Here is a 12,964-nt window from a genome sequence, read left to right on the forward strand (position 1 = left end):
ATTAAGCCATATGGGCTTCTTAGGTATATAATTTTATAAGAAAGTAACTTTAAACAAGGGAGCTGCATTTATAAACAGGTATACATGTCTTATAAGACTGAGTTCTAGTTTCAGTGCATTTGATAATTACACACAAGTGCACCAGCGAAAAGAAGCAGCACTTACAGTCAAGTCTTTATGGCATCTCTGATATGAAATTATAGCAAACCCAATAGCAGAGTTATTGGCTTGACCTGCAGTAGCTCTGAATGTGTATTAAGGCCGTATCCCGAAGTACATGCTGCTGAGAATGTCTGCTTTATTTGAGATGCTATTTGTTCATTATATTTTAGGACCCCAGTTCCTGGGATGGAAACACACATTCCTGTTATATTCCTTGACTTAAATGGTAAGTTATGAGGTGCCTTCTGAAGTCTTAACTCTGATGACTTGGTGTCCGGATAATACCTAGATTCTAACAAAGTGTGCAGGTAGGCAGTTCTGTACGCCTAAGGTTAGGGTCCATTTTATGTGTGCCAAGAGACTCTTGAGAAAGAATGAACTTTCTGTAAGAATACTATTTCTGTAACAGTAATATGTCTGTTTCATCATGGTTGTCCTCACCTTTCATTCTGCAACCCATACTGCTGTGCGCGTGCTTTGTTCTTTCATCATTTTCAGATGGTAGTAATGTTTTCATGTGCTTAAAGTATTTTCTTTCATTCTTAGGAAAAGATTTTCCTCTGGAAAGGACTAATAACTAGTAATTGCTTATGTAGCATGTTTCATTTTATCTGGTGTTTTCTTAGCTTTATCTAAGAAATTTCTCACTTTTTCTTTGACTTTTCATGCCATTCATCCCCACATTACCTATTTTTAAAATAACTGTCATATTTTTTTCCTGACTTTTCCCCCTTCATATAAAATATTTTGGATGTGACTACGTTTTACATATACTCTGCGTGAGGAGGGAAAATAAAAATGAAAAGGTAGATTAAAGAGCTAAAAATAAGTTAAAAGTCAGCAGTTAAATTCCGAAAACATCTGCAGAAGAACTATATATTAAAATTAACCATCCTAAATGGATAAGATTGGTTGTCCTCAGGGGTTTTCTTCCATCTAGCTGGAAGTGAGTTATAATATCTGAAGTATTTAGCATCTTGAGCTACTTAGCTTATTTAGACACGTGGAAGATTTTTATATGGACACAGAGTTAGGAAATAATACTTTGCCGCTTTCACTGTCCACCCGATGGGGTTTAATGTATTGCCACTGTACGCTCTCCTGTCTTATTCTCTTGAGCCTTGGAGACCGAGGATGACTCTGGCTTAGTTTTATGTTGGATTCTGGATCAGTGAAAGGGGTGTGTGTGTGTGTGTGTGTGTGCGCACACGCACGCGTGTGCATGTGTGCGTGTGTGTGTGCACACACAAGAAAATGGAAAAGAATAAGCTTAAAGAAGACCTGTTAGTATAGATATTCCTGGATGTGATCAGGACCTTGTTCAGTCTTATTCCCATTCTTGGTCCACCCAAAGCCCACATACGAGAAAAGCTATTTTTGAGGTCTACTCACAAGCTTATGATGGACGGGGAGCAGGGTGGGGGCAGGCTTGGAACTGAATAATTAAAGGGCCACCGGCGCATCTCTCCAGTTTCTAGTTCCTGTAGCCAATTGATTCTTTAGTTGAATTTAACTGTCGGGTAATTGGAATCACTCTCACTCTTGTTTCTTCAGTGCACTAAGAGATAGGAAATTTGGGTTACAATTTTTTCATTAATGTTTATGGGCTGACCTTGAGTAACCTCTTGGGTATCTTAGCTTCAGTTGCCTTCCATGTAAAATAAGGCATAAAGGTAGGAGATTGGGTTAAGATAAGCTCTTGAGGCACTTTCCAGCTCTGATATCTGTGAACTGTTTGATGGTCATCATCCATGTCATGTAAGGTTTTAGAGCCCAAAACAAATGAAATTTGAGGCAAAAGAATTTAACACTAAGCACATTGAAATTTAACTGGTAGGTGTTATCCTTTAAAATGATCTCTGTATTTAATGGAACTTCTTTGCTTTTAGCTGATGATTTCAGCTCTCAGGATAATCTTGATGACCCAGAAGCTGGTGGGTGGGATGCTACCCTTACGGGGGAAGAAGAAGACGAGTTCTTTGAACTGCAGATTGTAAAACAGCATGATGGAGAGGTAAATAAAGCACAACTCAGGAGGATTGGATGAAAAATAGTTTTTTAACCTTTCCCTGAGCCTTTTGAAACAGAGAAGTCATCATTTCAAAACTTATATTTCTCAAGAAACATAAATGAAAACCTTTCATTATGACTTCCAGAAAGAATGGAACCACTTCCAGAAGGCGTGGACCATCAGATTATGTCTGTTTACTGTCTTACTTCCTCTCCTGGTTAAGGTTCTCTGTTAGTATTCATAGTTTAGATCAGCAGTGGTCCACTCTCTTGGGAAATGCTACTGAATGCATAGAGGTATAATGACACCATGCTTGCAATTTGCTTTGAAATTCTTCGGTAAAGACTTTTTTAAAAGCGGGGGGAAAAATAGGTGAAGCCAGTGTGGCAAAAAATAATGTTCGAATCTGGGTGATGAGTATACAATGGAAACTTATTTTTTAATTTTGAGTATATTGGAAAAATTTTTAAAGATTTTTAAAGGAAAGCTGATAATGATGCTTTGAAGGGCACATTACTTAGCAGTGTGCCTAAGTTGCAAAACCTGAATCAAACAGTGGGAAAACAATCAGACAAACCCAACTGTGGCACACTGTGAAACAGAGGGCCTGTACCCTTTTTTAGTAAGTCAGTGTCATGAGCTGTAAAGAAAGGTCGGGGAACTATTCCAGATTAAAGTGGACTAAAGGGACATGAGAACTAAATGCAATTTGTGATCTTAGATCAACACAGTTAAAAAATTGAATATGGACTCGATATTATGTAATAGTATTGTATCGATATTAAATCTCTTGAATATGATAATTGCCCTATGGTTAAGTCAGAGAATATCCTTGCTCTTAGAAGATACTTGCTGAAGTATTTAGGGAGATAGAGTTATGTGTCTGTAACTTACTCTAAAGTGATTCAGGAAAGAAAAAATTCAGCAAAACGCCCCCACAATAATATACTGTGTGCGTATGTGTTGAGAGAAAGTAGCAAAAGGAAAAGTGGCAAATGTTAACAGTTGATGAATCTAGATAAAAGATATGCAGAGTTCATTATACTGAATTTGCATTTTTTTAATTTTTTATGTTCGAGCATTTTCAGAATAATTTAAAAGCCAGCCAGCCAGCCAGGAACATTCTGCTCTGCACTTCCCAGACTAGGGTGAGGCAGGCCACGTCCTCATGTCGCACAGCCTCTCAGGGTAGCTCTAGTAGAGCTGCATTCATGACTGGCGTGTGCCACTTCAGCGCAAGCCAAGATGTTTCCTCGTGAGGCTTTTTGTTTTTAGAAAAAGAAGGAAAAGTATGTTCTTTCTTCTCTGCAGGTGAAAGCGGAAGCCTCTTGGGACTCTGCAGTACACAATTGTCCTCAGCTCAGTAGAGGCACACCTACAGACGAGCGAGTGTTTCTGATTGTGCGGGTGACGGTCCAGCTCAGCCATCCGGCTGACATGCAGCTAGTATTACGCAAACGAATTTGTGTCAATGTTCATGGTAGGCAGGTGAGTTATTAATTCTGTCTGAAGAAATGACTTTAACCACAGGTCCGACACGAGGGCAGGGCTGTGGAATGATTGCTCTGGCCTCCTGTCCCAACAGGCTCTGTGAAGCATCAGGCTTTTCTTTTCAAGGTGACTGTCCCCGTCCTGTGACCGTGCTTGCGTCAGTCCTAGAACATGTCATCTTGACTTCTTCCTAGACCGTATTCAGTTGTTACACTGAATCTTTCTTACTGTATTTTCACGAATTACAGCCATTCTTTCGGGTGCCACAGAGAGAGCCCTGTCAAGGTGAAGTTCACTGTTCTTGGTTTTGACTTTTCATCTGGGTCCTACAAGATGACAGCGTTCACTGCAGTTAGCTCTCGTTTGCTTCTTACTCTTCACTTTCAATACCTTTCTTTTCTTTCAGTCATCTCTGCTAATTCACTGATAAATTTGGAACGTATGCTCTGTTAAGGCTTGGGATAAAAAGATGAGTAAGAAAGGTCTGTGTCCTTAAAAAGCCAGTGTCCATCGGCATATGTAGATGTATAAAGAGGGACTCTTTTCTGTAGTGATAGTGCTGTAATGCAGGTGCTCGTCACCGGCTAGAAGATTGCAGGTCAGAGATTGGAGAGTTCGGGCCGAGGAAGTCAGGGAAGGCTTCAGAAGCACGGCAGCTTATGAGCTGCTCTTTCACACACAGGGAAGTTTGGCAGGCAGAAAGGAGTCGTTGGCTGTTCCATGGAGAGGAGGAAATAAGGTGCAGAGGTAGTGAGGGTGGAAAGGGCGTGGCAGGCTTGGGGACCTTCAGGAGCATAGCGTAACTGTGCGTGCTGCAGAGGCCAAGGCTGTGGCTGTCAACATAGTTGCAGCTAGATTATGAAGGACCTTGTGCCCTGTGAAGAGGTTTACTAGAAAACTTCTAGGTAAAGATGTGAACCATTTCTGTTATTGGTTTTGCAAATATAGAATTTGGGAGGTTGATTCTAGGGATTTTTTAAAACTGTCTGTACTCACTTTTTGGAGGCCTTCTCAATACACTGACTAAAACCAAGACAGAGGAAAATAAATCTTTTCATTTAAAAGAGCACAGTCATGGTTGACAGAGTCCTAGATGTAATCTCCACCCCTAAAAATTAATCTTTAGTTCTAAATGTCACACTGATATCAATCTTTGAAATGAAGACTGGCGGTAATGCTGTTAAAATTGCAGCTCTTTAGCTTGGCAATCCAACATCAATAAAATCCAGGTCACCGGGTTAGCCAGAGATGTGTGTGGTGTGTCTCCCATTCACTCTTCTCCCAGTCTCCTTTTTCTCGGAAGTCTTTAAGGAATTGAAAAAGACATGTTGCTCCTGGGGAGCGTTTTGAAAAGTTATTTGCTATTTCAGAACTTGAGGTTCTGGTTGCCAGGCACTGAGGCCGACCTGGTACAACTGGCCTTACCCAGGCACTGAGCCTGTCCTGGTACCAGCGCCATGGAATTTTTAACAGAACAGGTGCATTGTGGAGTTACCAAGTTTCTTCTGCTTTTTTGTTTTGTTTTTATTTTTATTTTTATTTTTTTCATTTGCTGTTATAGAGACAAGGAGTTGCTGCATTTCCCTCCATTGAAATGATTTGAAAGTATCATAGTATCAAATTGATACTGAATGAAATGTTAGTATTTTAGGGCATGGCAGTTTCCCTCCCAGTTTCAGATAATTCTAAAAATGACTTTTTTATAGCAAGAACAGGGACTGCGTTCTGATCCTAATACATGCAAGTCAGCTTCAGTAATTCTATCCAAATAGAAGACAAGAAAGGGTGATAGCAACAGCACCCCGCCCCCCCCCACCGGCAGCCCACCCCTCTACACACACTGAAAATCAGCTGTAGCTGCACTTGGACCAGCGTGACTGGCACTGGCTCAACACTGCAAGGCTTAAGTCGAGGGCGAAGGGATGAAATAAATGGTCTCTTTTCATTCTAAGAGGCTAAAATCGTTTTTTAAATTAACTAAAGATTATTGAATAGGAAAGAAATTATTAAATAGTTTGTGAAAATATGTATTTCTGAGACCAAACAGCTTGATTTTTCTGTTTTCTCTGGGCGTTTTTACGTATTTCCTGCTTTCCTCGTGCATGGAGAAAAAGGTTCAGTGTTAGTTTAATATTCTTTCCTCTTATCTGTATTCACCAATTATATTCTGCCCTCATCCCTGCTCTCTTCAACCTCTACAGGATGTTCATTCTTAGCAGCATCTTCAAATGAGTCATCTATGCATTAATTCAACAGTTCAATTCTTAACTGTGCAAAGAGCACAGTCAGCATAAACAATGACCATGCACTCTTAAATCATTCTTCATAACGATCCTGCTTTGGTCAAGAATTTAATGCCTAAACTTGTCAATATTCATGGTACAAGATGTCCATCGTGCTGCAAAACAAACAACAAAAAAGTGTAAGAGTCACCAGTCCTTGCTTACATCTTAGTTAGAAGGTCATTTCATTGTGCAGGAGTCAACAGCCTTATCGCTGTAGACTTTAAGCAGAGTTGAACCAGATGCCTAGTGTCAGTTCCCAGAGTTGGGGGTCTGTGCTTTTCACATATAGGACCTGTCACCCGCTGCACACCTTTGGATACACAGGTGTCTAAAATTGGTTTTATGCACTAAGACGAACCTGTATTTAGTGATTTGGATTCCAGCTTGTTTATATTGAAATATGCTCTGTTTTTCTTTGGTTAGAGTGAATGCAGGGTCCTTTATGCTGTCTCTCTGTTAATGTAAACTCAGGTTTTGAGGTGGGAAACTGTATCTTCTGTTTTGTTTTTTTCTAGGGTTTTGCTCAGAGTCTCCTAAAAAAGATGTCTCATCGAAGTTCTATTCCTGGCTGTGGAGTGACTTTTGAAATTGTCTCCAATATTCCAGAGGTGAAGGATCATATATAATTTGAATTTACTGAAAATAGACATGTAATTAGAGCTAACTCCCTGAAAAGTCACCTACCCAAGAAATATGTATTAAATGGAAATGTATATTTAGGGAAATGCTATAGATTTATAGAGACATTTCCTAATCCTAACTTGACTCATAGTAAAATGTACTTATGGCTTTAAAGTTTCTGGTTTTAGTATTTTGCTAAAGAACATTCTCTTGAAAAGCAAATCAACACCTTTTCACTCAGAAGATGAAGAGGAACAAAAGGTACAAACTTCCAGTTACAAAATAAATGAAGTCACAGGGATGTAATGTACAGCGCAGGGAATATAATCAATAATGTTGTAATAACTTTGAATGGTGACAGATTGTTACTAGACTTATTGTGGTGATCACATTGTAAGTTATATAAATGCCAAATCACTATGTTGTACACCTGAAACTAATCTAATGTCGTATGTCAACTATACTTTAATAAATAATAAATTTTTTAAAAAAAGTAAAAGATAATAGTATCGTAATCCTCAAAGCTAGGCAACATGGCATAGCGTAGAGATTTAGGGTTTCATTTTGGAGTCAAACAGAAATCTTGTTTCTTTCACCAATAACTGAAGTGAACTTGCTTAGGTTACTCTGAGCCCCGAGTTTTTCATTTATCAGGTGAGGGTAGTAATACCTTCCGAACAGGATTCAATGAGACAGTGTATCTAAATGGTGGTGTACATGATAAACTATAAATTGTAATTGCTATTATTATTATAGTTACTATTATTATTTTATTATTATTTCTCTTGATGAACTAAGCGAGATAGTCACAGGAATTAAACAAAGGGAGCTTAAAACATCCCTGACAGAAGCTTATTGGAGGATGCAGTTTATACTTGCTTCCCAATATTTAATTGCTGATTTAGACACATTTATTCACCTGGGCACTGGCACTGTTGGTATTAGAGGCCTTCCTGCAGGGGTAGGAGAAATGAGGGTGGGCCTAAGAAAAGGACCATGGAAAAGAGAAAGCGCAGTCTCTCTGCCACAGTCTCTCTCCGCAAGCGCAGCGTGAGTGAGGAGGTGCAGACTGTGCTTTCCTCGGAGCTGGAAAATGGAATGTGAGCCTGGGAGTGCATACTTCCTCCTAACCACACGGTCAGCATCTGCCTCATTCTCTTCATTTAAGGGCTCACATGTGCTTGTTGATTGATCCTGTTGAGTATTTGAACAATAGATGGACAATATGTATTTTAATACAGAGATCAATTTTTAGAAGAGTAAAAAGGTTACACAGTTCTTAGGCTTTGTTTTAGATTGCTTATATTGCAAAAACACGTTTTCCTCTCAAATAATGTCAAATAGTAACTAGTTATTTCCTGGATCTTCAAAGTGTCAGACTTACATAGTAAATATTAACTGTTAAACTATTTAATTTGGAGCCTGCTGAACAAATATTAAATCTGTTTTCAGAGTTAGACTGCCTGCAAAATCTTGGGTCTATAATAGATTACTCTTTGTATCCTTATGTGTTTAAATAGAGACTTAACTGTTTATTCTCTGTATCTGAATGTTTTATATGTTTTTCCAGTTGTTTCAGATCTTAACACTAAATGGTTTGAATGCAGTTGAGAAACAGCTGCAGTCAGTATATAGTGCACATAGCGACAGCTCTGTGAACCATCTTCAGTTTTTCCTTTGTTCTCTTCATCCCTCTCCTACTCCCCTCCCATTTATAATTCTTGCCCTCTTTAAAAGTGCATTTATTCTATTGTTTTCAAAGGGAAGAAATGAGGCGAAATCAGCTGAAAGATAAACAGAGCCTCATGTGATTGGGCTACCTATTAAAACTGGCTAAACGTCTCAGTTGGCAAGCGTTATTTTTACATTATCAAATCCTGACGGTAGAGAAAAAGGAAAAGTGAGACTTAAAGCTTACAGTGAAAGGACTACATTTAGTTTATTTTTTTAAAAAAACAGAAATTTCCTTTAAGAAGCTAGGCTTCATTGTGAAAAAGCCCCCAAAAGTTCTTTGTGTTCCATATTACGGAAGCTTTAAGGGCTTGTGGCAAAAAGAAGTGGTCAAAGGCCAGACAGCGACAGGAGACTTTTTTTTAAGCAACTAGAATGTTAGTGGGAGTATAAATGATACAAACACTTTAGAAGATATATACCTACCCCACGACCCAGTAATCCTAAGTCCTTTATGGAGAGAAATAAAAGCATATGTCTATACAGACTCGCACAGGAATATTCATAGCAGCTTAATTCAAAATAAGCTAAAACTGGAAACAGTCCAAACATCAATCAACAGAGGAATGGATGAATGAATCGTGGTATATCCATACTGTGGAATCTTACTCAGCTATACAAAGAAATGAACTGTATTAACAAATCTCAAAATCATTACGCTGAGTGAAAGAAGCTAGACACAAAAGAGTATGATTCCATTTGTTAGAAATTCTAGAACAAGTGAAACTAATCTATGGTCAAAGAAATCTTGCCTTGAGGAAGGATAGGGATTGACCGTGAAGCTCATAAATGAACTTCCGGAGGTCATGAAATTTTTACATCTTGATGGGTGTGCGGGTAACATGGATATATACATTTCTTAAAACTCAAGTTTCCCCTTTTTTCGAAAATCAGGATAACGTCTGTCCCTTCAGACACCAGAAAGAATTCTGTGTTGAGTGGTAAAAAGAATATGTAACAACTCCGTCAGGAGACCTGAGTTCTAGTCTTACCTCTTTTGCTAATTATGTGGCCTTCCTCTTTCCTCATCTACAAAATGAGGATGATTTCAGAGTTATTAAAAGGCTCAGATGAATTACTATAGGAGACGAAAATTTTGCCATCTTCCAAATTCTTCCATATTTTATCTGTTCTAATGTCCATTTAAATTTTTAAAATTATTTTTGAAGTTAGAACGCATCTTAAAATTAATATCTTAAAATTAATTGGCAGGGTTTTTTTCTCTGTAGAGGTGATAAAATGATGTTTTTCTTAAAGTTGATGACATCTTAAGATGCAGTGGCATATAGATTTAACATATTCACAAATAAATAAAGTATCTGATTTTCCCTGAGTAGAGTAATTTGTTATGACCCAAGTTTGTGTGAAATAATTATCAAAGTCCCTCCCTGGCTTGTGACTATCGCATTTACATGCATGGGCTGCTCATGGCACACGAGCAGGGTTAGGCTCTACCCGAAAGCACAGGGAATGAAAAATTGCCTAGATAATTCTCTTCTTGATTGGCTCTGCCTTTGGCCTCTGCCACTTAAGAGTTGAGGATCAAGACCAGTTTTAGAAGCTGCCACATTTTGAATATGTAGTCTCTGGTAGGCTGCTTAGTTAAAATGTCGAAACTCAGCCCTTCTATACCCCTGTCTGCCTCCTACGAGGGTTATTTGGATCCCACCCTTATCTAGCTGTTACCCCAGCTCCTCATTCCTGTCTCTTGTCCCTCAAGATATGTTCCCGAAGTCCTGGAGGTTGTATTTCCAGCTAGACCTCCAATCCTTTCTAACCAGTAATGTTTTTGTTTTCATTGGAAATAGAGAACAGTTTTGTTGAGAATGTGCTGTTTCTATGCACATTTCTATGCACAGCTATGCTGTGTTTAGCCTTTCAAGACAACCTAACCACCATTTATACCATGATTTCTGTGAGAACTGCATTTTGAGTTCCAGAAGTTGACTTTAAAATGGAATTTTGGAATACATCCCATTTGTTAGTTCAGTACTCTGTGTGTGTGTGTGTGTGTTTGTATAAATCAAGAAGCTTTTATAATGTTTTTTTCTGCAACGTACTTAATTTTAACATACAACTTTCCATTCTCCAGGATGCCCAGGGAGTGGAGGAACGAGAAACATTAGCAAGAATGGCAGCTAACGTTGAAAACACAGCTTCTGCTGACTCAGAGGCTTATATTGAAAAATACCTCAGAAGTGTGCTGGCTGTGGAGAACCTTCTCACTTTAGATCGTCTGCGCCAGGTCAGCCAACAGAGCTGGTAGCAGTGGCGCTAACCTAGTCTGATTCTGTGATTTACTTTCTGTAATTCACAGTATTGTTAGGTCTAAATTTTTGAAGTGTCTGTTTAAGTGGAACATATTAATTTAGCTTAAACCTGCCAGTTAAGTCTTTGAAGATTCCAGGTATCAAATTGGAAAGTTCCTTTTTCCAAGACACTAAATGGTATCTAGTTGCCTTGAAGTAATGGAAGAAAATATTTAACTCTTCCTGCATTCTAGGCAGTAATGTTACTGAAGAAATATGCAGCAATGAGGCACAGCGGGCCCTGTTTGCTTAGCTGGATAAGCCTGCTGCAGCCTGAGAATGGTCTCTAGAAAGGATTATACAAATGCTAGCTGTTAACCTAATCCTTAGAGAAACCATAAATCTCTTTTTACCTAGCAATATTGAGACTTTTAAAAAAAAAAACAAAGATACTAACGAAAAATAAGAGAGAATGGTCTGATTTTCACGCTGCTTCTCCTGGGATTAACCTTTGGCCAGCTAGACAGGGGTCATTAGTAGATGAAGAAGAGAATGATCTAGGTAATCTGTCGGCTAAATCATTAACTTTGAATATTCCACAGTGATTATAATTGGATCATTCTGTCATGTGAAGTAATAGCCATCATTTAAAGAACTAAGAATGTGTATGTATAGATGGTAACTCAAAGCTAGTTTTTGTTAATACTGCTTTGGTGGTGTGTCTCTAACATGTATTTTTCCTCTATTTTCTGACTGACAGGAAGTTGCAGTGAAGGAACAGTTGACAGGAAAAGGGAAGCTGAGTAGGAGGAGCATCAGTTCTCCAAATGTGAACAGAGTGAGCGCATGGGCTCCCCATTTCCTGCTCTGTTTGTTTTCTCCTTTCTCTTCTCTTCTTTCCTTGCATAGCTCTTCTCTGTCCTTTCAGTGTCATCTTGGATATCACTTCCTTGTCCGAACTGCCTAGCATAGTGACCGTATGTGTTCAGTGAGTAGGTGTTGAGAGAGAGTTTGAACTAAAACAACAGTAGCCAAGTGCTTAGGGCAAGCCATTTGAATTTTCCGGGCTTAGGTATACACAAACTCAATTGCTTACAGGCTATGCAGCGTAGTATAAATGAGTAAAATAAGTTAGGTTTGTTTCATAACAGTGTCTTAAGATCGTTGTTGTTTTTTGAAACATATATGTATATATAGTAGGTGCATCTTAAACACACAAATAATTCTTCGCAAAGAAATATGCTCGTGGCCCTGTGATTTATCTCTCCTTCTCTTACTTTTGATCAAGATGTGGATATGAGAAATATTACACCTTTGTCTGAACTTTACACCAAGTGAAAATATAGTAGAAGCAAGCAGAAGCATCGTAACAAAGAGCAGCCGACCCTTAGCCTTAGTGTTCTCTCGGGAGACAGTAGTGAGAGGTAGGAAGGGTATCAAATTGGAGGGCACGTGTGGCCATTGAGTGACTGAATGACATCTCTGTTTCAAGACTGAAAGATTGGGAACATTCTCAGACATTAGGAAATATTACTTTTTCAACATAAATATCTTTTCGAGAATTCCTTACATTAAGATGTACTGATATATGTACTGATGATTTGGTATTTAGAATCCTATGTTTAAAATAAATAGTTTGTGTGTATACATTTGCTGTGAATAAAGGAGTCATAAGATCAGGACATGGTAAGAAAACCAGTAACCTAGTGTGCTTTACGTGGAAAGAGGTGAACAAATGGATTATCTCTTATTTAGGCCCACTTGGTTGTTGCCTCAGTGTAAACTGGATATCTGATCTTATACAAACTTCCCATCTTAAAATTGTCGATAACCAATTCAATTAAAAAAAAATTGTGCCTTACAGTGTCCCAAAGGCCACTAGTCTAGTTTGTAATTTTGATCTCAACAGTCTCTCTGCTACCATCCAACTTTAACATTCTGTTGATTCGGTTTTCAAAGTCTTATTTCCGGGACCGGGGATGTATGTACTTTCACACATAAAGGACTGATCTCCTTCTTTGTTTCTTCAGTTGTCTGGCAGCCGACAAGATCTCATTCCCTCCTACAGTCTAGGCAGCAACAAGGTAAGTATTTATTTTCCGTCAGCCTTAGATCTACTTCCCATTCACCTTTCCTTCTCTCAGATATCACATGCTAGTTTTGCAGGCCAGAATTTTTCCTATTCTTCAATACACGTGAAATGTATTGGAATGTGTTTAGAGTTCATTTCTTTTCATCTGCCAGGTAGAATACAATTTAATAGACCTTCTTATTACTCTACCTTTTGGAGGTTAAAAAACAATTTTGTTGCTGAAGATCATATTTCTGTTTAGAATATTCCTCCTGCTTATGTCAGAAAAGGAAAAATATTGATGTGATGATTGAAAATGTGTGAGGAATAAGATTATACCTAA

General features: G+C 38.5%; 1 protein-coding gene across 7 annotated transcripts in view; it reads left to right on the top strand.

Annotated features, from left to right (window-relative positions):
* KIF13B (kinesin family member 13B) overlaps positions 1 to 12,964 on the top strand; it is a 167,371-nt gene that overhangs the window by 110,995 nt on the left and 43,412 nt on the right. For all 7 annotated transcript variants that reach the window (XM_039875850.1, XM_039875853.1, XM_039875855.1 and 4 more), the window contains 7 exons: positions 333 to 388; positions 2,052 to 2,176; positions 3,485 to 3,661; positions 6,465 to 6,557; positions 10,394 to 10,546; positions 11,311 to 11,388; positions 12,581 to 12,634. In XM_039875850.1, the coding sequence (XP_039731784.1) occupies positions 333 to 388; positions 2,052 to 2,176; positions 3,485 to 3,661; positions 6,465 to 6,557; positions 10,394 to 10,546; positions 11,311 to 11,388; positions 12,581 to 12,634 (736 nt within the window). The remainder of the gene's footprint in view (positions 1 to 332; positions 389 to 2,051; positions 2,177 to 3,484; positions 3,662 to 6,464; positions 6,558 to 10,393; positions 10,547 to 11,310; positions 11,389 to 12,580; positions 12,635 to 12,964) is intronic.

Source organism: Pteropus medius, unplaced genomic scaffold (genome assembly GCF_902729225.1).
Source record: "Pteropus medius unplaced genomic scaffold, Ma_sr-lr_union100, whole genome shotgun sequence".
Classification (NCBI taxonomy): Eukaryota; Metazoa; Chordata; class Mammalia; order Chiroptera; family Pteropodidae; genus Pteropus; species Pteropus medius.